The sequence below is a fragment of the Platalea leucorodia genome (genome assembly GCF_965183815.1).
Source record: "Platalea leucorodia genome assembly, chromosome: 3".
NCBI lineage: Eukaryota > Metazoa > Chordata > Aves > Pelecaniformes > Threskiornithidae > Platalea > Platalea leucorodia.
The window spans coordinates 102,077,599-102,099,968 of NC_138825.1; the positions used below are offsets into that span (position 1 = coordinate 102,077,599).

At 39.2% G+C, this 22,370-nt stretch overlaps 1 protein-coding gene across 2 annotated transcripts in view; it reads right to left on the reverse strand.

The window, feature by feature from the left end:
* AGPAT5 (1-acylglycerol-3-phosphate O-acyltransferase 5) overlaps positions 1-22,370 on the reverse strand; it is a 60,716-nt gene that overhangs the window by 18,798 nt on the left and 19,548 nt on the right. For both annotated transcript variants that reach the window (XM_082306866.1, XM_082306867.1), the window contains 2 exons: positions 18,833-18,922; positions 10,248-10,338 (listed from right to left, as the gene is read on the reverse strand). In XM_082306866.1, the coding sequence (XP_082162992.1) occupies positions 10,248-10,338; positions 18,833-18,922 (181 nt within the window). The remainder of the gene's footprint in view (positions 1-10,247; positions 10,339-18,832; positions 18,923-22,370) is intronic.

Consider the following 22,370-nt stretch of genomic DNA (forward strand, 5'->3'; position numbering starts at 1 on the left):
GCAGTTGTTTCCCTTACTGCTCTTTTCTGCATGCTTGTTCCTGCTGCCAACCTTGTATTGCTGTGGCATCCCCCCCCATCTGATTCAACTCACCATCCCAGCAGAAAACTAAGCAGGGAAGGGCAAAACATAGCACCAAGAACCAACAGCAAGGAGGAAACCTCCTCTGTTTCCCTGCAAACAACCTATTACAATTGACTTGGCTACTAACAAATCCATAGTCACAGAAATCAACTGTTGTCCTTAACCGTCCAGCCAAGACACAGAGATTGGCATGTCAAGAACATCAGGTTTAACAGCACTCCGCAAGTCTTAACAACAGTATTTCATATCCATGTTTGCTTCAGCTGACCACTTCCACTTAGTGCACACTTAAGAACATACAAATACACTGGGCTCGAAAGTATAAACTTTATTTCCAGAATTTTCATATATAATGACTTTCAAAAGGAGAACAAACAAAAAAACCCCAAACCTTTTCATCATCTGAACACAGCTCTTCCACACTTATTTGAAAGTGCTTCTAAGAAAAAAAAGCATATTATGCAAAAATTTTCACTGTTTTCCTATAAGACATGTATCTTTCTCAAAGAGAAGTATCAGAATAAAATTACAATTATTCCTTTCTAGCCTCATTCTTCATTGGCTTACTCTTCAGTCTGTTTTTAAGGAACCATCCATTAGTGCTATTGGTTCCTGACAGATGAAGCAGAAGTTTTTCTAAACTAAAGTATAGTGGTATTGCTTTTGATATCTCTCTGCTTGCAAAATCAATTCAAAAGATATTATATTATGTCCTGATTTTGTACTGAACCTCCCTCCCTCGTTGGGCAAAGCATACTTTGATTTAAAATTAAGAAAATATCTACTGAACACTGTAAGATAATGCTAGTTTCTAAGCTGCTCTAACATTCTTATAGTTGAAAATTTCAGTATAAATAATTATCTGGATTTCTTAATATTTGCTAAGAATCTCCTTGGCTGAACACAGAGATAAAAGGTTATTTACTAGCACTCCTTCTGAAATCATTGTTCTAAGCTTTACCGGCAATAGCGATAACTGTCTATGCAAAATGTTATATGGATCATGTAAATATTTTGAAGCATAACACCGTGGTAGTGTTTTCTTAGCTTGTGAACTGTTACATCAAACAGCTAGTTATGTTATGTTTCCAAATGTTTACTCTGTAAATGAAGCACTGAATATTCTAGTGTTGTGTCAGCAACGATATTAGTGTGGACATTCCACTCGGCACAACTCTTGTTGATCCAAATTCCCAAACATATTCTAAAAACACTGCCATTCCTTTCCTGCCCAACTCATATTCCCCTTAACCAAACTATTACTGTGGGGAAAAAAAAGGCAAAACAGGCCTCAGTGAGAACTGAATCCTCTAGACAAATTAATTTAGGTATGTTAAGACTATTTGGTGCTTAGTTTTTTGAATCCGTGGCCAGTTTTGGTGATGAAGATGGTCAGTGACAATCTGTGAAGTGCAACTGTAGAATAACCCCCTCTTACTCCACGTGCTACCAGTGAACTCTTGAAAATTTAAGTAAAAAATGAGTATGCATCTTATTAAAATCAATAAACAAAGTCCATAATCCATTATTCAGAAACACTCCAGTGCATGACAAACATGCAGCAACAACAGTTCAGCACATCCTTTTAAAGAATCTGTTTTATAAAAAACATTAACCACACATCCTTGCAATTACTTGATGATCTTTGCTAAAATCAACATAACGGAATTTAAACACAAGTAGTTGCAGTATAGTTACCTTGGCAAGCTGCCTGCATCCAATTCACAAAACACACTGTGCTTAAACTGTTTTTAATGTTGTGCAATACTAAGTTAGGACTCTCTGTCAAAGTATTTGAGGTCATGAGATTTTATTTTAAATGCCAAAGAAAACAAACTAGATATCTAATATGTAATACTCTACCTTAAAATGCTGTAGCTTTGCTCTTCTATGTTAGCTAACTTTTAAATTATAAACAAACACCAAAAAATATGAAAACAATGTGAAAATCTGAAGAAATATGGTGGGCAATGGTACTTCAAATACCATCCATTTACTAGAGTATAGTAAGATGCAGAATTACTTCAGAATGTCTGCAAGAAAACTGAACGAAATAAAGTAAGGTTTTAGTTTGGGAAGTACGAAGGCCCAAAACATTAACATCTACCAGCCTGGCAAGCTGGTAAAAACAGATGAGGAGAAGGCTCAGGTACTGAACAACTTTTTTGCCTCAGTCTTCACTGGCAACCTCTCTCCCCACACCTCCCGAGTCAATGGACCATTTGACAGGGATCAGGGGGGCAAAGTTCCTCCCACTGTAAGTGAAGAGCAGGTTCATGACCACCTGAGGAACCTGAACATACATAAGTCTATGGGACCTGACAAGCTGCATCCCAGAGTCCTGAGGGAATTGGCTGATGTAGTTGCCAAGCCACTCTCCATGATATTCAAAAAGTCACAGCAGTCAGGTGAAGTCCCTGGGGACTGGAAAAAGGGAAACATTGCACCCATTTTTAAAAAGGGCAAAAAGCAGGACCCTGGGAACTACTGACCTGTCAGCCTCACCTCTGTGCCTGGGAAGATCATGGGACAGATCCTCCTAGAAGCTATGCTAGGACACACGGAGGACAGGGAGGTGATTCGTGACAGCCAGCACAACTTCCTCAAGGGCAAGTCCTGCCTGACCAACCTATGATGGAGTGACTGCATCAGTGGACAAGGGAAGAGCTATAGATGTCTGGACTTCTCTGAGTCCATCTATCTGGACTTCTGTAAGGCCTTTGACACGGTCCCCCACAACATCCTTCTCTATAAATTGGAAGGATATGGATTTGATGGGTACACTGTTCAATGGATAGCAAACTGGCAGGATGGTCGCATCCAGAGGGTAGTGGTCAATGGCTCAATACCCAGATGGAGATAGGTGACAATTCCCTCAGGGGTTCATACTGGGGCCAGTGCTGTTCAATATCTTCATCAATGACATAGGCAGCGGGATCGAGTGCACCCTCAGCAAGTTTGCAGATGACACCAAGCCGAGTGGTGCAGTTGACACACCTGAGGGACGGGAGGCCATCCAGAGGGACCTGGACAAGGTCAAGAAGTGGGCCCGTGTGAACCTCGTGTGGTTCAACAAGGACAAGTGCAAGGTCCTGCACCTGGGTCAGGGCAATCCCCAGTATCAGTACAAGCTGGGGGATGAAGGGATTGAGAGCAGCCCTGAGGAGAAGGACTTGGGGGTACTGGTGGATGAAAAGCTGGACATGAGCCAGCAATGTGCGCTCACAGCCCAGAAAGCCAACCGTATCCTGGGCTGCATCAAAAGAAGCGTGGCCAGCAGGACAAGGGAGGTGATTCTGCCCCTCTCCTCTGCTCTGGTGAGACCCCACCTGCAGTACTGCGTTCAGCTCTGGGGTCCTCAGCACAGGAAGGACATGGACCTCTTGGAGTGGGTCCAGAGGAGGGCCACAAAAATGATCAGACGGATGGAGCACCTCTGCTATGAGGAAAGGCTGAAAGAGCTGGGGTTGTTCAGTCTGGAGAAGAGAAGGCTGCGGGTAGACCTTATTGCAGCCTTTCAGTACTTAAAGGGGGCCTACAAGAAAGATGGGGATAGTCTTTTTAGCAAGGCCTGTTGTGATAGGACAAGGGGTAATGGTTTTACACTAAAAGAGGTTAAATTTAGAGTAAACACAAGGAAAAAATTTTTCATGAGGAGGGTGGTGAAACACTGGAACAGGTTGCCCAGAGGGGTGGTAGATGCCCCATCCTTGGAAACATTCAAGGCCAGGCTGGACGGGGCTCTGAGCAACCTGATCTGGTTGAAGACATCCCTGCCCATTGCAGGGGGATGGACTAGATGACCTTTAAAGGTCCCTTCCATCCCAAAGCATTCTACGATTCTATAGAACTGAATTTTTCATCTAAACAGAAAAGAACAAAAACCACTGAACAAAACATCATTTATCTAATCTCTCAGGGTGAAGTTACATATATAATAGCCGAGTACAACTCAGTGGAGAAGATCTCTCTTCCTCTTCCCTTCATCCAGGCCAAAAACTCAGAGAGCTGTTCAGTGCAGGCAGGCCATCTACATTTTCATACTTGTACTCCATTAGTCATATTTGTACTCCTGACATGTGCACACACCACGTTTTTAAATTAAAACAATAAAAAACAGCTCTAAATTAAGAATACACTCTGCATATTACACTTGCATTACACATTTCATCAACAAAACTTATATGCTCACTGAAAGTGGATGTTAGAATCAGTTTGAGGTTTTTTCCCCCCCCCTATAAAACATGTTACTTGACAGTAATAAAAAACTGAAAGCAGGGTGAAAAACAATTAATTGATTTCAATACCAATTAGATCTTTCTTTCCTTATTTTCCCTTTTTTGTGTGTATGTGTGTGCAGTAGTGATATTAGACTGAAGGCTTTCCAGTTACCTGGGGTGTTCGAAGTACTCGCCCAACACTGAGTTCCCACCAGCCTTCTGGAATGCCCCCAGTGATCGAAGCCTTACTTATTGAAACCACAGTCCAGAGTTAGACTTATAAAATGACATATGGTGGGAGAGCTCATCCATTTGTGTGCTAGTATTCCACTGACTTACATAAATAGGACTCAGCTTATGATAGTATTAAAAAATTGCATGCTTTTTAAAAAGTGTTTTCTGTTACCATGAACTAAAGTACAAGAAATGCAAGTAATCCCCTCAAGAAGAGCATGTAGTAGCTTCTTGCTTTCCTAAACTTAATTTCCTAAGGATGACTTTTAATAACAGAAATCCTTTCTTCATCCTAATGGTATGTCTCTCAAATGCTACTCAAGGTATATTCCCCCCCCCTTTTAAAAATTATATTCTCCTTTCCACATCTTACTGTGCACTTTTACATCAAGCTTGCTTACATGAAAGTATGTGGAAAAAAACATCACCAAAAGTGATTTTCTTTAGAGACAGTTCCGAGTAACAGTTGTGGATATTAAATACTTCAGATTGCTTTAAAATACAATCTAAAACCAATGCCAAGATCTAGAAGGGAAACATTTTTGATTAGCTCAGTTGAAATACCTCTTTTCTACATGACTTGTAAAAGCAATTTTGAGATAAGCATATCCCACACGTACAAACATCTTAGCAGAAAGCATGATACTAGTCAAGATAAACCTAGCACTAAAAACCATTTACATTTGCAACTTTTCTACATAAAAACAAGGAAGATAATAAATGAATAGCTGAAATGTTTGCTTGATTAAATGACCTTTGTTAGAAAGCAAACATTAATACAAAATTCCATAAATGCCTTTCACCAGGGAAGATTGTTTTGTCTTCATTCAGCAAAAGCAAGCCAAATTAAATTGAACAAGCTTCTTACCCCTTTCTCTTTGACTTTTCAGAGTTAGTAACTTTTCACAGTTAGGAGTAGAAGGGCTTTGGATTATTCCTATTTATTTTGAAATTTTTAAAATGCCATTTCTTAACATTTGGATAAAATTCATACTCTACTAAACCTGAGAAATTTGTGGTTGTCTGGAACATTACAGAGGTCTAACTATTAGGAGATGATCAGAAATCTATACACATATATTTTGGGAAGATATAAATGGAACAAATTTTATACCAGAAGTTGGTACAAAAATTAATAATCATGTATTTTGTGGGTTTTATGGAAATTTTGTTCTATAGTACGGTACCATTAAAAAGACCCAGCCTTAAAAGATTTACAGTTTGAAATAAATACATAAAATAAAAATTACCCCTTCTATCATTATTACAAGATTAGAGTTAAATCCATATGAAAATATGAGTGCCACCTACATATTATAATTCCTTGGACTCACCAACTCAAGCCCACTGACTAACGTGGAAGAACTGCTGCACTTTTAAGATGCCTAAACTTGAGATTGGAGCCTAAAAGGGGTCACCAGTGTGTAAGCCAATGGAATGAATGCATCAGATCTTGAAGACGGGAATCACGTTAGCTGACTACTCCTGTGCAATGGAAAACTAAAGCGAACTCTAAGCTACGATTACTGACTATATACTTAAATACTGGAAGTTGGAAGGCAAAAGCTCAGGAGACAAGGGGCAAAAGACATGCTATCGCATTTTTAGATCTTCAAGAGAGTAGAGGAAGAAATATTTGATTATGAGAATCTTACAAGATGTCCCACTAGAAACACGCCTCACCAACCACACTAAAACCTGGAGAAAGAGAGAGCCTGTCCTGGTAGCAATTGCTGGAATCATCTCACGCAGCCACCTCCTTTCCGTCAGAAGAGGACAACTAGGTGTATCAGGTTCAAATCCAGCTACATGGCACATGGCCCCATCGGCTTGGAAGTGGGGGGTTTCATTTGCCTCCAATGGAAATGAGAAAACCTGACATGTCTTCATCTGATATTCTGGTGACATTGCTTACATGATTTGCTGGGGTTGTGAAACCCCAGCAAATATTGCTGTTTTGGCCAACAAAGATAAATAACGGATTAATTTGCTCAACTCCACGGAATTTAACTTGTTCTATGAATAACTCCTGCATTAATCCTACCACAAGTAACCAAACAACTTAGTTTTAGAGAAGTAATTTTTGCTTTTGTTTTTAAACTTCGGGAAGCACATATTTCCTTCCCCAATGCAATCAAACAAGTTTATTTTGAGTTTAAAATGCTTCCTGTTCTATCCTGGCTAAGAATCTGATCTGATTGGAATTTTCTGCCACTAGTAAAACGTGTAGAATGAGTAATCTTCAGTTTCTGAGGGTACCACCATTACCCTTAGATGACAACATTCTCAGTTCATCTCCATAAAACCAGTATTCCTGGAAGTAAGCAACTTTCTGTATCTCACTGAATACAGCTGTGGACAGAACTTACAATAGAGTTCAAATTAATCAGAGTAGAGTTTTGCTGTGTCAAATCCATCAGTGCTGAAGGCTGATATGCATATGTCAGTCTCCAACATGAAAACCATGAATATTAATGCCCTAATTTTATTAATTTTACCTCTAGATGTTTTTGGCATTCTTTGGCTTTAATAAAAAAAAAACCCTGGCAGTACCTTCAACTTGAACTTGCAAGGTAGTTAATGACAAATTTGGAAGATCAGTCCATGGATTTAATTTTTTGCTGTATAATATCCTTTATTTCTTTCTAAAAATAGTAAGAAAGTACATGGTCCTACTCCTTCCCTAGAAGTTCCTCTGTGCTTTATAGCCTTCAGTCTCAACTTACGCATACCCAGATCCACACAGATCTATTAGATCTACCTTGTGCATTTGATTTGCCTGTGTTTCAGAAAGAGGAAAACCGTCTGCTCTTGCTAGGAGTCAAAATTTTGTGCAGAACCCAAGTCCTATAGCAGAACAAACTGTAACATGATGTATTATCAGTATTTTAAAAAGCTGCCTTTCAAGAGCGACCTCAATCACCTTTAAACTCTTTTGCTGTTTGATATCCTTCCATCCTATTCATAAACAGATAAGACTTATTTATATATTCATATATAAATAAAGACATAATAGTTGAAAGCAGCAATGTCAAAATATTCCTTTGGAAGTCAACCTAAGCCTTTTTTTTTTTTTTTTTTAAACATTTCTTCTTGTTGAACTGGTCCTATGACCAATTGTAAAGAGGCAGCAACTGTGTCCAAAACTGGTGCTTCCTTAAAAAGAACATCAAGATATGAAATGCAGATCATCAGCTAGTCACACGAAGACCAGGTAATTAAATTCATATATTCTGCTTAAACCAATGAACCTTCTCTAGAAAAGAATCCAGCCCATGGAGAATAAAAGTAAGCACAAACCCCACAAAACCTTTTCATACTTGCTCTGTGCAAAACTACTACAACATAGACACACACTTACGTCAAAAACAGTATTTCAGACAGCATGATAAACATGAGTTATGCTTTTGCTCTAGGAACAGTTTTGTTATCTTTGGGTATAGTATCTCTGGTCCTAACTTCAGTGTGAAGTTTAATTCTTCTTAATTAAACCACTTTTTACAATATTACACTTGCAGTATTATCGCAACGTAAAATTGTGCAAAAATGTAGGAAAAAAATCATTATAAAGCTTACATTTCAAGGTATAAAAAAAACAAAAAAAATCCCCTACGTATCTGTAAAGCCAACACTGAAGTACTGTGCTCTGTAACAAATATACTAAGACAACAAGACGAAATTATCAGACTTCTTTATATCCCCACAAGGAACGAAATGCAAATTTTAAACTGTAAGTTACAATAAGTCCTCATTCCTCTGACTGGCAGAACTACTGGGCATTACTACCTTTCCTAAAACTGTAAGAAACAAGAAGCCTCTGGGCTCTTTTAAAGAAGGCTGCAATTGTGCGTTTTTAGTTCAGCTCAGCGGTGTCACGTAACAGCCCTCGCATGCTTACAAGGAGCGCGGAGGGCACTCAATCTACATGCGACCAGCTGGCGAGGTGTTTGGCCACGGCTCCCGTGCTGCAGCCCCAGCACGCAGCCAGCAGCCAGGACCGTGGTGGCACTGGGGCTGCCGGGTGGAAGCTGCAAGACGGGGCCAGCATCACTGCACAGCGGCGTGGGGGGACCCCGGGGAGCCGTTGTCATCTCCTGCTGGTGGCCATGTGGAATTCCCCATCCTCGCAGGTCCCCGACATACTGGTATGTGCCTTGTACTGGTATGGGCCTCGCAGCTCTCAGCTGCCAGAGTAGTTTGGCACCCAGCTTTCAGTGTCAGCCATCCCTGCTTCTCAGCATGCTTGTACGAGGGATGCTCTAGTTCAAGTGAGTATCAATCTTTGCATGACATGCAGGGGAGCAGGGTCCCATGCAGACTGCTTCCCGTTCTCTCCATATAAAAAGTTGAGGAGAGACCAACAACAAAAGAATTTACCAGTGGGGAAAAGCAGATCAAGAGGATTCTGCACTAGAATTGGAGATGCTTCTTGTTTAATAAATACTCATCTTGAGAGTTTTTAAAAGGATTAACCCTTACAAAATAAAAGCAGACCAATACCAGAGAGAAAAGCACTACAAGAAACGAGCAGGTGCTCTGAAGGCACAAAAGTAGTGTTTTACTGTTTTGCAGACTGTAGAGATAAAATTAAGAGGTTTATTAAAATAATAATAATGACGAGAGCCCTTTCTTTTCCCTGAAAAAGGAGGAGAGAGGAAAAATATCCCTATCAAACACCCTCTCTGAACTCTCAAAGAACTGCCAACCTAAATGAAACATTTGACTTTCATTTCCGACAGGAAACTGAAGCGATGAATAAATACGTTATGACTTAAGCTCTCCTGCTCATACACGCAAACAAATTCCATTCTTCCCAAGGAGGAGAAGAAAAGCATATATCCTTTTGGACAAGAGCTAACAATACTTAATAGCTTGATGATATCAACAGGCTGATTCACAGACTTGTGAATTCATTTCAGTGTGTCACCGAAATGAATTTACCAGACCTATTTGTTATTCTTTGTTTACCTTCAGAGTGAATTATTTCACTTTTGGTCAACAGGAAAAAACAAAACCAGGAAACATGTTCACTCAACTGTTGTACTTAAAAGTTTACGTGTATTGTGCATATGATGTGAGAAAAAATGAAAAAGCTTGGGACTCTTGGATTTTTTGCAAACCTTTCCAAAGATGAAGTAATTCCATCTGTGATTAGAGAGACGACGCCAACAATCAAAGTGACTAAAGTTCAACCAAAGAAGGGTGAGACTGAAAGGTGAGAGACGAACAAAACCAAAAAGCCATGGCAGTACTAACAGTAATTAAAAATGAAATGATGGAAGACTTTTTCTTTTAAGGCACAACAATCTCTATGCAACATATTACAGTTGTTACTCAATACAAAGAATCAGAGTTATAATGTCAACTTAGATAGAACAGTGCCCTGATCCAGTGTCGGTAATTCTTATGTCCCTGAAGGAGCAAGAAGTGTCTGTAAATACACCAATATAGACAGAAACTAGAGAGAGCTTTCTTGAGAATTAATACTCTTGCACAATGTGAAATGCGTAAAGTGTCTGTATATAAGCTACTCTCATCTTACTCTGTGGTAAGAGAAACACTGGCTTATGCTATTCTAACCCTTAAGTATCAATCAGGCAGGCTTAATAGTCCAGTTAAGGTGAGACCATCTTCATATTATACAACGATTTTATATAACATATGTTAACACCGCAACAAAAGCATTATTTCAAAACTTTTTTTCCTTACCTTCCTTTTCAGCAAATGATTGACTATCTGCAATGACTTTTGGTATTTCTGGATTGTAACGAGTCCCCTCTGGAAAAATCACTAAATACATCTGTGGGATTAAAAAGAAACAAAACAGACAAGTTCTTATAATGAATGTAAGCCAATTCCTTTTACAGAAATTATCATCACTTGATAGGTCCATATTGTATTTAGTTCACACCATCCATTACTGTAAGGATCCGAAGAAAATCAGAATACTTGAGCTAAAATTTCTTAGCTCTAAGAAACTTACTGTTTGAGGTTCAAAATAATTTTCTTTAAATGTACACCACAGAAAGTTGCCAAGGTGATTTAGGAAGGGAGACAGCACACGTCAACAGAAGTGAGCAAGTCGGGAGCAGCTGATATCAACAAGACTATTGGTTTTATTAAGTGGGATAAGAGGAGATTTTGAAAAGACAGTCAAATATGTCACAGATGACCTAAATTATGGTTTTTTTCTTTAATACTGATCTTGCATCTAGTTTTTCCTTATATTGAAATATACATTTAATTCCATTCATAATCAGAAATACTATTAATTGAAATGATGATAGATCAGCTAACTTATGTGCCTTTATGCATCTCACTGTATTAGACATTAAATATATTATGAACTTAAACTCATAGTTTAGCATGATTTGAACTTTAAAGTCACATTTCTTTAAGCATGCATGTCTGCAAGGTTAGATTTCCCAAGTAAATTAGTTTGCTTGCCTATTCAGCAACAACTGTCTATGGGTTCTCAAATCACTACACAGGTAAAGGTTGCCTAAGTATCTGCATATCTGAGTGTAAAATTATGTACCCAAATAGAAGCAGTCAAATTTGATGAATTTTCCATTTGCTTTTGAAACAGAACAGAGGTCTCCATCTCTCTCTCTCTCTCTTTTTTTGTGTGTGTCTTGCATAATCTCCTACATACAAAGTTGATGCAAAACATCACTTAAGCAGTGAAAATTTCATATTGGGGGCTCATCTGCAAAAGAAAAGGCCACGGCCACAAACAATAACTAGCATGGAGCTGAATATGACATATTCACAGTAAAATCCTGCCTACTGTGCCTAGACTACCTACTTCATTTGTTATCTTTGCAGAAATAAGTCTCAAGAAATATTTGAAAGAAAGAGAGTGGATTTACGAAACAGTCCAAGGAGGATTATCAGTGAGTACGGAAAGACACTGACAAGTGGGAGTGCACATCATGAAAAGATGCGAAGTTAAATAAAACCCCAGAAAGAGACACACAGGAATATAACTTTGTGCTTCTGGCCCACAAAGCATTAGAGTGTCCTGGTATTTACACTTCATGATTGCAGAACAGCTAGAGAAAAGGCTGAATGCAGAAAGACAGGACCCAGCAAGAGAACTCTCCAGAATCACTCCACAGTGAGGAAGCTTGAAAGATGCATGAAAATGCAGAGGAGGGAAGAAATCTAGGAACTGTGCCAACCAGTGAAGCCAGCAGGAGGTCAAGAAAGAGAACTGAGTACAATAGCCTAGAATCTGGCAGGGGAAAAAGAAAAAAAAAATTAAGAATGGCAAAACCAGTGTCAGTAGAGTGGAGTAGAGAGAGCTAGAGGAAAGGCTGTACTTGTCATGGCGTGTTTGGGGAGGAGGAGAACTGGCGGATTGCAGAGGCAGGTCCAAGAATGTTCAAGGACTGGCAGAAACCCAAGATGTATACAGATTTGGTGGGGAAAGAACAAAAGAAAATGGGTTTAAGAGGCAAGGTGCTTACTTCTTTATAACACGACAGTAGCATAAGCACAGGGATGAGTACAGGAATCCTTAGACCCAGCTGCAGTCCACATTTCCCCCAGTCATGTAAACATTTCATCTATGAAGTACACTTGATATATTTAAATGACTAAGTAAAACTTTTCAGAATTAGCTGGAAAGGATGTAATATTCAAATCCAGATGCAATTTTTTTTTCGTAAATGTGCTTATATTCAAATGACATAATTTGGATCCTTAAAATGGTACTTCAAGATGAGGTTACTCCCCCCACCATTAAAGACTGAATGCTCAGCTCCAAAGGGTAATACAGTAGCTGGACCAGGTAATAACTGACAGAGCAAAGAAAGTGAAGCACACAGGATAGGAATATCCTTCTTGGTACAGAGGTCAGCACTTAAAATCATGCAACAACATTACCGGTCTTCAAAGCAGATAATCAGCCACCGAAAGCCGATTACACAACAGAGAATTGTATCTACTTACTCCAGTCCTATATGTGTGATACAAAGCAGGCGTTGAAATTATAATTATTGTTGTAAACCTCTAAAACACAAGCAGCCAAACAGGTTTGTTGACCAGAATCTGAATATCTCTGAATTGAAAGCATACCAACAAGACAGAGAAGTGACCTTTGCTTTAAATTCAGCATATATAAATCTAATACGTAGCTCATTAGGACTACTTTACCTGAGTAAAATTCATGAATGTAAACAGATGTCCTACTTATACTCACGTACAGTCCTGCACAAAACAAAGATATTCTGCCAGTGCAATTCAGCCTACCAAATCTACTTGTATGACTGGCTTTTCTCTTCTCCCACCATGGGCAGCAGAAGCTAAATCCTTAAGCACTATTTCTAAAGATTATAAGAGCTACAAATCTCTAAGATTTTAATAACTAAATAAGCTCCCCTGAACTTGGATTAAGAACTGTTGAGTTGTAGGAGCATTTTAATTGCCTAGAAACAGTAGCTGCAGCTAAGGCAATTTTTTATACAGAATTTTTCATTTAGGCAATTAGCTACATAAAAGTTACGCACTTTATGGCAGTGACTGCAAAATACAGTGCTTGTGTTCAAGATGGCATAGAAGATTTTGCATTACCATAGTCCCTGATTCATTGATATACCAATTTTAACCCAAGCAGAGTAGGTCCCTATGTTCAGTTACATGGTACTTTCATGCCTGTTTCTGTGTAATGGGTTGGTGTCAATACACTTGCTCTCTCTCATCAATTTGAAAGCTTCAAGTGGATCAGGATTCATAGAATCATAGAATCATAGAATCGTTAAGGTTGGAAAAGAACCTGAAGATCACTGAGTCCAACCATTAACCTAGCACTGCCAAGTCCATCTACACCATGTCCTCGAGCACCACATCTATCCGTTCTTTAAACACCTCTAGGGATGGAGACTCAACCACTTCCCTGGGCAGCCTGTTCCAGTGCCTGACTACCCTTTCGGTGAAGAAGTTTTTCCTAATATCTAACCTAAACCTCCCCTGGCGCAGCAGTTTTTCCTAATATCTAACCTAAACCTCCCCTGGCGCAGCTTGAGGCCATTTCCTCTCATCCTCTCGCTTGTTACTAGGGAGAAGAGACCAACACCCACCTCGCTACAACCTCCTTTCAGGTAGCTGTAGAGAGCAATAAGCTCTCCCCTGAGCTTCCTCTCCTCCAGACTAAACAACCCCAGCTCCCTCAGCCGCTCCTCATAAGACTTGTGCTCTAGACCCTTCACCAGCTTCGTTACCCTCCTCTGGACACGCTCCAGCACCTCGATGTCCTTCTTGTAATGAGGGGCCCAAAACTGAACACAGTACTCGAGGTGCGGCCTCACCAGTGCCAAGTACAGGGGCACTATCACCTCCCTGGTCCTGCTGGCCACACCATTCCTGATACAAGCCAGGATGCCACTGGCCCTCTTGGCCACCTGAGCACACTGCTGGCTCATGTTCAGGCGGCTGTCAACCAACACCCCCAGGTCCTTTTCCGCCAGGCAGCTCTCCAGCCACTCCTCCCCCAGCCTGTAGCCTTGCCTGGGGTTGTTGTGACCCAAGTGCAGGATTCATTTAGTAGAACCCTACTGATTCTTGTTGGAACCAGAAAACCAGAAAAGAGGCAGGGGTTACCTGCTGAGTCCCCAGCGTAATGTCAGTGAACTTGCCACAATCCACGAATGAAATGAATGGATGATGGTAACTGCTTTCACCCGAACAGCAACTCCATTAATTTCTCCAGTGTTGTCAAGGTCTCCCAGGCAAAAAGAAACAGCAATGGCACCGAGAGGGGCTGTGCTTCCAGAGGGGGGAGTAGGGCAGCTGAGAAAGTCCTTGAGATAGATCAGAGTGCCACAAAAGGAGCTGGTATGAGTGGAGCAAGGGAAAGAGGCATGAAGCAACACACGAGTCCCTGGGGTACCGAACAAAGTCAGCCCAGATACCATAAGTATACAAGAGAAGGAGAAGGCGAGAAAGAGAAAATCTGGCTGAGGACAGGGCTTTGGAGGGTGTCCTGGAAAGACTAGCTGCCACTTTAGAAGAACACAGGGCGTCAAGAAGTGGTAACTACTGACTAAAGATATCTTGCATTTACTATGCTGTTCCCAGGTGGGTGACAAGGGGAAAACAATTAAATATTTTTATTTACAAAGTTCAGAATTATATTAAAAAATGCATTTGCTTAGTTTTAATTTTATTATTGCAACCTGACAACTGGACAGATGCATATCTGAATCCATTTAGACCGCTGCCTAGAAGACACGCTTCTGGTGAACTGGATGAGAAACATTAACACTCAGATCAATGACTGAAAAGGATATGGTATGAGAAAGCATATCTGGTATAACTGGAACGAAATACAAAAGGTGATGTGAGGAAAGCAGGCAAGGACATGCAGGATTTACAAAGAAGTTGTCAGGGATTTGCAAATTAGGACTATAGGACTAAATAATTACATTAAGCCTTACAGCAGTTGTATTAATGTACCTGTCCCCGCCAGGTTTTTACTGTTTGATTGGCACTACTTCACATTACAAAGATTTATTCTGTGACTGAATGAATGACAAAAACAAAACACATAGTAACCAGCTAAATATTGGCTGTACTGGGTTAAATCCCACATCTCAGAATGCAGATTTCCTACCCTCGATGCATGATAAAAATAAATACAAGTTACATTTTCAGTTATCAAACAGAATAGTTTGCTGTTCAGAAGAGTTAACTTACTTTATAAAACAAGCAGATTGGGTATATCAAGTGTCCGGCCAGATACGTTGTTACATTGAGAAATGTGTTTATCTTGTTATGGCTTACATTAAAACAACATTCACACAAAAGTGTCCTTCAAACCGTGTGACAGTCTCTGCTCTCACAACAAGACGTAAGATTGCAATTTGTTAACAATCAGCCAGATTTTATGTAATTTTAAACAAAATCAACTGAGTTTTGCCAACAAAAGGCCCAATAATGAACCATTTGAGTGTATAGTTCAATGATGGTTTGAGAAGCAAAATAATTTCCAGAGAGAAATAAGAAAATGTATTAGTTCAAGATCTCCACTAAGAAAACACAGGCGCAACCGCATTTCAGTCTAGCATCAGTTTTGTGCTTGTCTAACATTGCTGTGCTAGATCTGGGAAGAAGGGTGGACCAACTGCCAACGGCAGGACAGACAAAGGGGCTGTTCAAGGCAGGCAGGTGGGTAGAAGTCATAAAACAAGGCGAGCAAGGAGCATGATGCGGTCCACTGTCCCTACACATAATCAAGCATACCAGACCACTAATCCAGTTCTACTGTGAGTGTAGAGGCCAAGAGGCAGCCTTATTTTTCCAGTACGCATTCCACCTCCAATTTACTTTTCATTAAAAAAGAACCACATGACACGAGGCAGTAAAACAACTAAAGGCCTTGCTACGCTAACGAGAACAGAAGACTGGTTCTGCCTTCCTACACGTCTTCAGTTTCTTAATGGGAACAGGGATGGCTCCAGACAGACTGAACATTAATCATTTGGATTCTTTTGTTTAAACCGTATGTGGAGAAACTGTAAATAACAAAGTGACCCTTAACACAGATTCCCGTCCATCTCCTCTCTATTGGCATATCATTCTTTCCTTAGCAGCTGAAAGGCAAGCTTTTCTCTAACACTACATTAAAGAACCAACTCCACCACATTCGTGCAGAATGACCAAGCAACAACAGCTGCTCCCTGAACTGAGGAAAAGCCCACCCTGAGCTGTAGCATCTGGTGCATATATTTCAATAAAAATTCCAGAGTAGTAAATTAATTATTTTCACATGAAGCTGATGAGTTCAGGGCATACTTGCTTTACTGATTAAAATGTGTTCATTTTAAAAGCAATATGGTTGCTTGTGAATGTCACGCTAAGCTGCAAAACTGCAAAGTTTCTTCATGAATAATGCAGTAAGGACACAGGTTATCATGTTCTTCTCCCAACAGTAATTGTGGGTTAAAGGGCATTTACAGCATCTACATTTAAATTCTCAGATAAAGTGGATTATACAAAATTTAGTCTTCCATCAAATGACAACTCAATGGTCTGTGTCTTTTACCCCAGCAGATGCAAACATTTGTCTCAGTAAATAGGCTTTTGACAGCTTTGGTTTTGTAAAACTTAAGTGTCACTCCCTGTATGGTTTGACTGAAAGAGATTTAAACCAGAATGCATTTCTGCAGCAGTTACACTTACTTCTCTTCTATACTGCTACCCTAGATAACACGATGAAAATGGCAACAACTGCCTGGTAAGCACATCCAGGTTCTGTGCCCATTTCCAACACTACCAAACTTCCAGATAGCCAAATTACACCGAAAAACAAGTGTACCCAAGCGGTCCCAAATTAATTTGGCATTAGCTTAGGTAGGTTACCTATAGGTTTTCAATCCGCACACAACTGAGAAGTGAGAAGAAAGATGATTCCAGAAAAAAGCCTTCTGCATTTATTTCATTTATTAATCACATGTAGACATCCACGATGGAAAGCAGAACCCATGGCAGATGTAGCTTTAAAAAAAAGCTTTACACTTAAACATCTCCTTACATTCCAATTGGGCTGAAATCACACATTAACTTGTCCTGTCAATTTATAGCACTGGAGCAACAATGAACATCATTTGCAGGTTTCCAAAGAGATGCAGAATTAGATGAGTTTCCAGGCACATCTTCCTAAGATTGTATTAAGAAAAAATCAACGTTTTTTTTAAAGCAGACTAATTTAATGCAGAGTTCAAATCAAAACTCTTATCACAATCAAAACCTTATTGTTACAACAAACCCCTGCATTTTAGGGGGTGCAGAGGGAAGCCAGAAAGCCAGAATCAACCAGAAGCTGCCTCTTTGGCTAGCAAGAAATCCATGGGCCTATGCAGGAAAACACCTTCCTGGGATATTTCATCTAGACTAATTAAAGCAAAGTTAACCAGCACTCTGCACGAGGATCAATTGCTTAGGGGGATGACTACAAGTATATTTCATACATCCTGCAATTTGTCTTTGCTTATTCCACTACACCACAAGTTTTACAGAAAGTAGGATCTTTGCCACTGACATACAGAAAATAGTGCAATGCAGCCTTTTCATATCCCAGGACCCTGCCTGGTAATGTGGGCACAAGTTACCACTATTGAATATGGCTGTCTTCTCCATGTGGACATCATTAGATTAGACATTGGACAGGAAAAGTTTAGCTGTCGTAATCTATTTCTGGCCTTTGTAACTTATATGCTAAAAACTGGAAGTAGATCCACGTTCTTATCTTAGTTAAAAGTAAAAAAAACCCTGTTCATGCTAAATCTTAGTTTAAGACAAAATGAGTTTCAGCACTGTCTTAAACAGGGATGCTTTACTCATTTAAGCCTCTCAGTGAGTGTAAGGCCAGTTTACTTTTTCAACAGAGACACATGCACAAACATAAACACACTAACTCCAAAAAATAAATAAAGAAAGATGACTATTATGAAGGTCAAAACAACCTATGCATTCCTTTTACCCAAGCCTCAGCTTATAAAAGGTTTGCCACTTAGTATTTGGAGTGGCAAGTCCTAATCACATCATTTTAAATAAAATGAAAGCGTAACTGGTCTATATCAAGGCTTGCTGAGTTGGTTTTCTTAAGTCTAGCCAAAAAGGCAGAAAACATTTTAATGCACAGCAAATAATGGAAGCGAAGCACAGTGATTCTAACCACTGAGCCACAAACCATACAGGGAGTCATGAGAAAAGTCACTTGGCACTAACAATCATTCTTCAAATAGAAAATTATCAAGAGTTCGCGTCTTTTGGGGTTTTTTTCCTCCTCCAGGCGTAGCAGACAAAGTTACTCAGTTCTAAGATGTCACTGCCATTAAAAATGATTGATCATTGGGATGACTAATTAAGATTTGGTAAGAATGGTTCTTGACTCTCAGGAGATCAAACAACTGGTATTCTACAAAAATACGAGTCTCTCACAAGCATACAGTAGTCAAAATGTTGTCTTTTAAAACACAGGGAACACTGAAAGTGGTTTCTAAAGGAAGGTGCTACAGCTCATGTTCTAAGATTTAGTCCAGATCCCCCCTGCCCTCTACAGACAGAATTACAAAGTTCATATCATTCATAAAGGACTAGTGAAATTTTCCTCAGTTTAGTTAGAGTTATCACTCTAATCACAGAAAGTAACTGTAAAAATACAGAAAGAAAACAAATCTATGATTATCATCTTGCAGTTTGTAGGTATCGGGCACGGCTCATTTCTCCAATAAGCTGCCATCAAAACAGTCAAAGAAATGAGAAGCAGGGGAAGGAAGGTATAATCTTACCGGAGTCTCAGCTTTCATCTGGGACCGCAACTTCTCTCTCATTTCTTTTTCATTGAATTTGGCACTTCTTTTTACATAGACTCCTCCATGCTAACAGAGAAAAAAAATGAAAGTGTTAAATATTTAAGTAGTTTAATGTAGAATAGTTGATAGAAGAACAAACAAGACAACAGTGACAAGTTGCCTTTATGACTCACACTGCAAATCACCCACAAGATGTTTTCTGCTAGGATGAAAGCACCTGAAAATAATTCCACATTTACATGTACTTAAGTTCACAAAATCTGTTTAAATAAAGTTCAGGTCTAAAAAAAAAAAAAAAATATTATAAGACACCTGAAGTGTCTTGTTTAAAGGTGTTAAATAATTAACTGGAAGATGGCATTGGAACCGACCCCAGGGATCTATCTATTCCTGACAACATTGACAAGCAGCTTATGTTGTGTATCAAAGGAAAAAAAATCACACAACTGAAGTTACTCACATACAAGTAATTATAGGTCAATATTTTCAATTTTATGTGCCTGCTCTTAAATAGTGACTAATGCAAATACTGGAATTACAAGTATTGTACCTATACACACAAAATTTATGAGTAGCACAAATGCAGCTAGCATAGGTCTTGAAAACTTCTATGCACTTTATTAGAGAATCAAACTTTTAATACAGAAGTTATACACCAAGATAACAATTGAACAAGAAACACAAAATCTTTAGAAGACAAAGGATTTTATAAAAGTATTTTTACTGAAAATCATTATTAAAAGTTAGACCATTTCCTGGAAAAGATTCATTTTATAACTTGGTAAGCACAATTTATAACAAAAACTTCAGTAAAAGGACTATGGCAAAGTACACACAAAGAAAGACGGTTATAAAGAAATAAAATTTGCCTCATCATTTCCCTCTTCCATCACTTAGTTTTATCTACAGCATAGCTACAAGAGGATGTAAACAAACACGCTCCAAAATGAACTACTGATACAATGAATTCTGGAAAAAAAAAAATATAGCTTCCAAATAACAGAATTTCATTTTTAAGGTACATTGTTCTCATGGGTTTTCTAACTGATTCCCTAACTTGGTAATATTCTTTTCTGCCCACCCTGACTGTTGGCATTAGGATTTGTAAGATAATTTCTGTCCATTTACAGTTTTACACGCTTTTAACAGAAAGGTGACAGTAAGATTAAAATTACTAAGAGCTGAACCTCATTCAAATGTCTTATCTCAGGAGAAGATACAGTACACTGTAGAAACGGGTGGTGGTGTGTGTGTGGGGAGCTATTATTTTACTTGCATGGCACTGAAAGGAATAAAGTTTGAGGGGTTAGGAGGAGGCAGGCAGAAGAGGTGGTTATGCAAACTGCTCTCAGCCTTTGCTTTTCATGGCATGGAGAGGAGGCTGTGCAGCTGCTTAGCTAGTGGTATTTTACATGACTTTTAAGTTGTTCTCCAAAAGCTGCAGTGAAAAGGAACAGAAAGTCAATGGTACATTAAGTCCATATTAAATATTCTGTCTTAACATTATTGTCTGTGGTTCCCTTCCAAGTGAAGTAGCCAGCTGCAACTCTCAGCTGTGATGCTGTGGCTGGCAGGGGACCAAACCAAGAACAGAACCCCCCAGTCCACTGAGCTTGGCCTTTAGCAGGCTGGGGCATCGTACCAGCACCAGCCCACAAGCAGTTCACCAGGGAGATAATGGCATGAACAGAAAAACGTTTCATCAGCTGTGTGGCAAACAGAGTGCCACATGTTATCTACACACTCCACATGTAAGACCGTTTTTAAGATCTGACACCATTTAAGGGAAGTAGAAGTCTTATTCTGTACAGTGACACTCACCACAACAACCGCTTTCAGGAAGGGCAAACTCAGTTCGGTATGAGCAATAACGCACCTGCTACACAAGACTTCCATGTAACTGGTAAGTCATCATTCTGTGTGAGCTCAGCTAGGTCAAGCTTTGATAAATGAGGGAAGGCTGGAATCAAAGTCTTCCCCTGTTTATCAAATTGCTAACCAGCTGCCATAAACTGGGAAAATACTGAACCACCTTTTCCTTGTTTAATTTGTGAACTTGGAGAAATCAAGTCACTATTGTATGGTTTGCTAAGGGACACCACAATACCAAAGACAGGTTTGGTGTCCCCATCTCGGACTTCTTAATGCTCAGAAATAGATTTGTACTTCTCAAGTAAATACGGGCATACAGTCACGTAACATAAGAACAGACAAATTACATATCGTAAGATCACCATTCGCTGCATACAACCCAACTACATAAATACGTCACCTCCCCTATGGCACAGGGTTACAAAGCTAAAGAGAGGCAAGATGCCATAACAGCTAAATATTTGGCTAAAATTCAGTAACAACCAAAAGGGTGCACAAGCTGATGCTGAATAACAGAGAAGACAAAGACATACTTCCTATGTTAAAACATCAAGCAAACTCCGGGATATCAAAAATATTTATCAAAATTACACCCCAGCCTCACCACGTGGTATAAGATGAATAGGAGCTAGCTGCATTTTGGTGGAGAAAGATAGGGCAAAAAAAAAATTTCAGATCCACCCAAAAATAATAAAGCCAGTTCTATGAAAAGAAATAGCTCTACCTAATAAATCAAACCCGGAACATTACAGGTTAATTTAAGTGGTTCTTTTCTTTTCTTGCTATTAGATAGCTGCCTCCAAAGAAGAATGCTAGTTATGCAATTGTATATAGCTCAAATTCCCCAATTTGTATTGCATTTCCTTTTCAGTAAGAGATCAAATATATGAACGCTTTTCAAAACAGATTTCTGGAAGTACTGTTTTTAAGGTTGTAATTTTTTTCCGCTGTACTTTAAAAGCCCCTCTCTCAGTCAACAATGGATTATGTTTACAAATATACTTCCTTTGTGCCTGAATTTCGCTCTCCTGGACATCCAGACCACGTTTATTTCCAAACAGGATGTTTACCTGAGGTAGGGAATATGAATTCCGTGAGCATGGCGTAATTACGTGGCTCTGGAAACTTTTAGTGGAGTGTAAATGACATCACTGACAGAACATCAACAGGAAAGGCAGGAAGTGTTTTATGTTTTTGCACTGTTTGGTGTGATAAAAACAATAAAAATACCTATTAGCTTGCACTGCAGTCCTGCTGCATCCCGTCTCTGTCATTTAAACACACACGCATCACTACAGTTAGTAAGCTGCCTTTCATTTGTGTCACTGAATTAAAAATATATATATATAAAAAAATATATATAATCATTCCCCACTAAATCTTGTAGAAGTTTTATGTTTTGAGGAATCCAAAGCTGAACAGATTTTACTGAATATATATGTTTTGATTAAAAATGTAGGCTACATTCAGATTAATTTCCACAGGAACCTTCTTTTAACAGTCAATATAGCAGTCAGGAAACTGAGTGCCGGATATTCCAGATAGCAATAGTAATTTTCCAAAATCTCAAAAAAAAAAAAAAAAATTTCTGGACACCTCATGATAGCCGATGGAATATATATATCCTGTCTGTATTTTAATT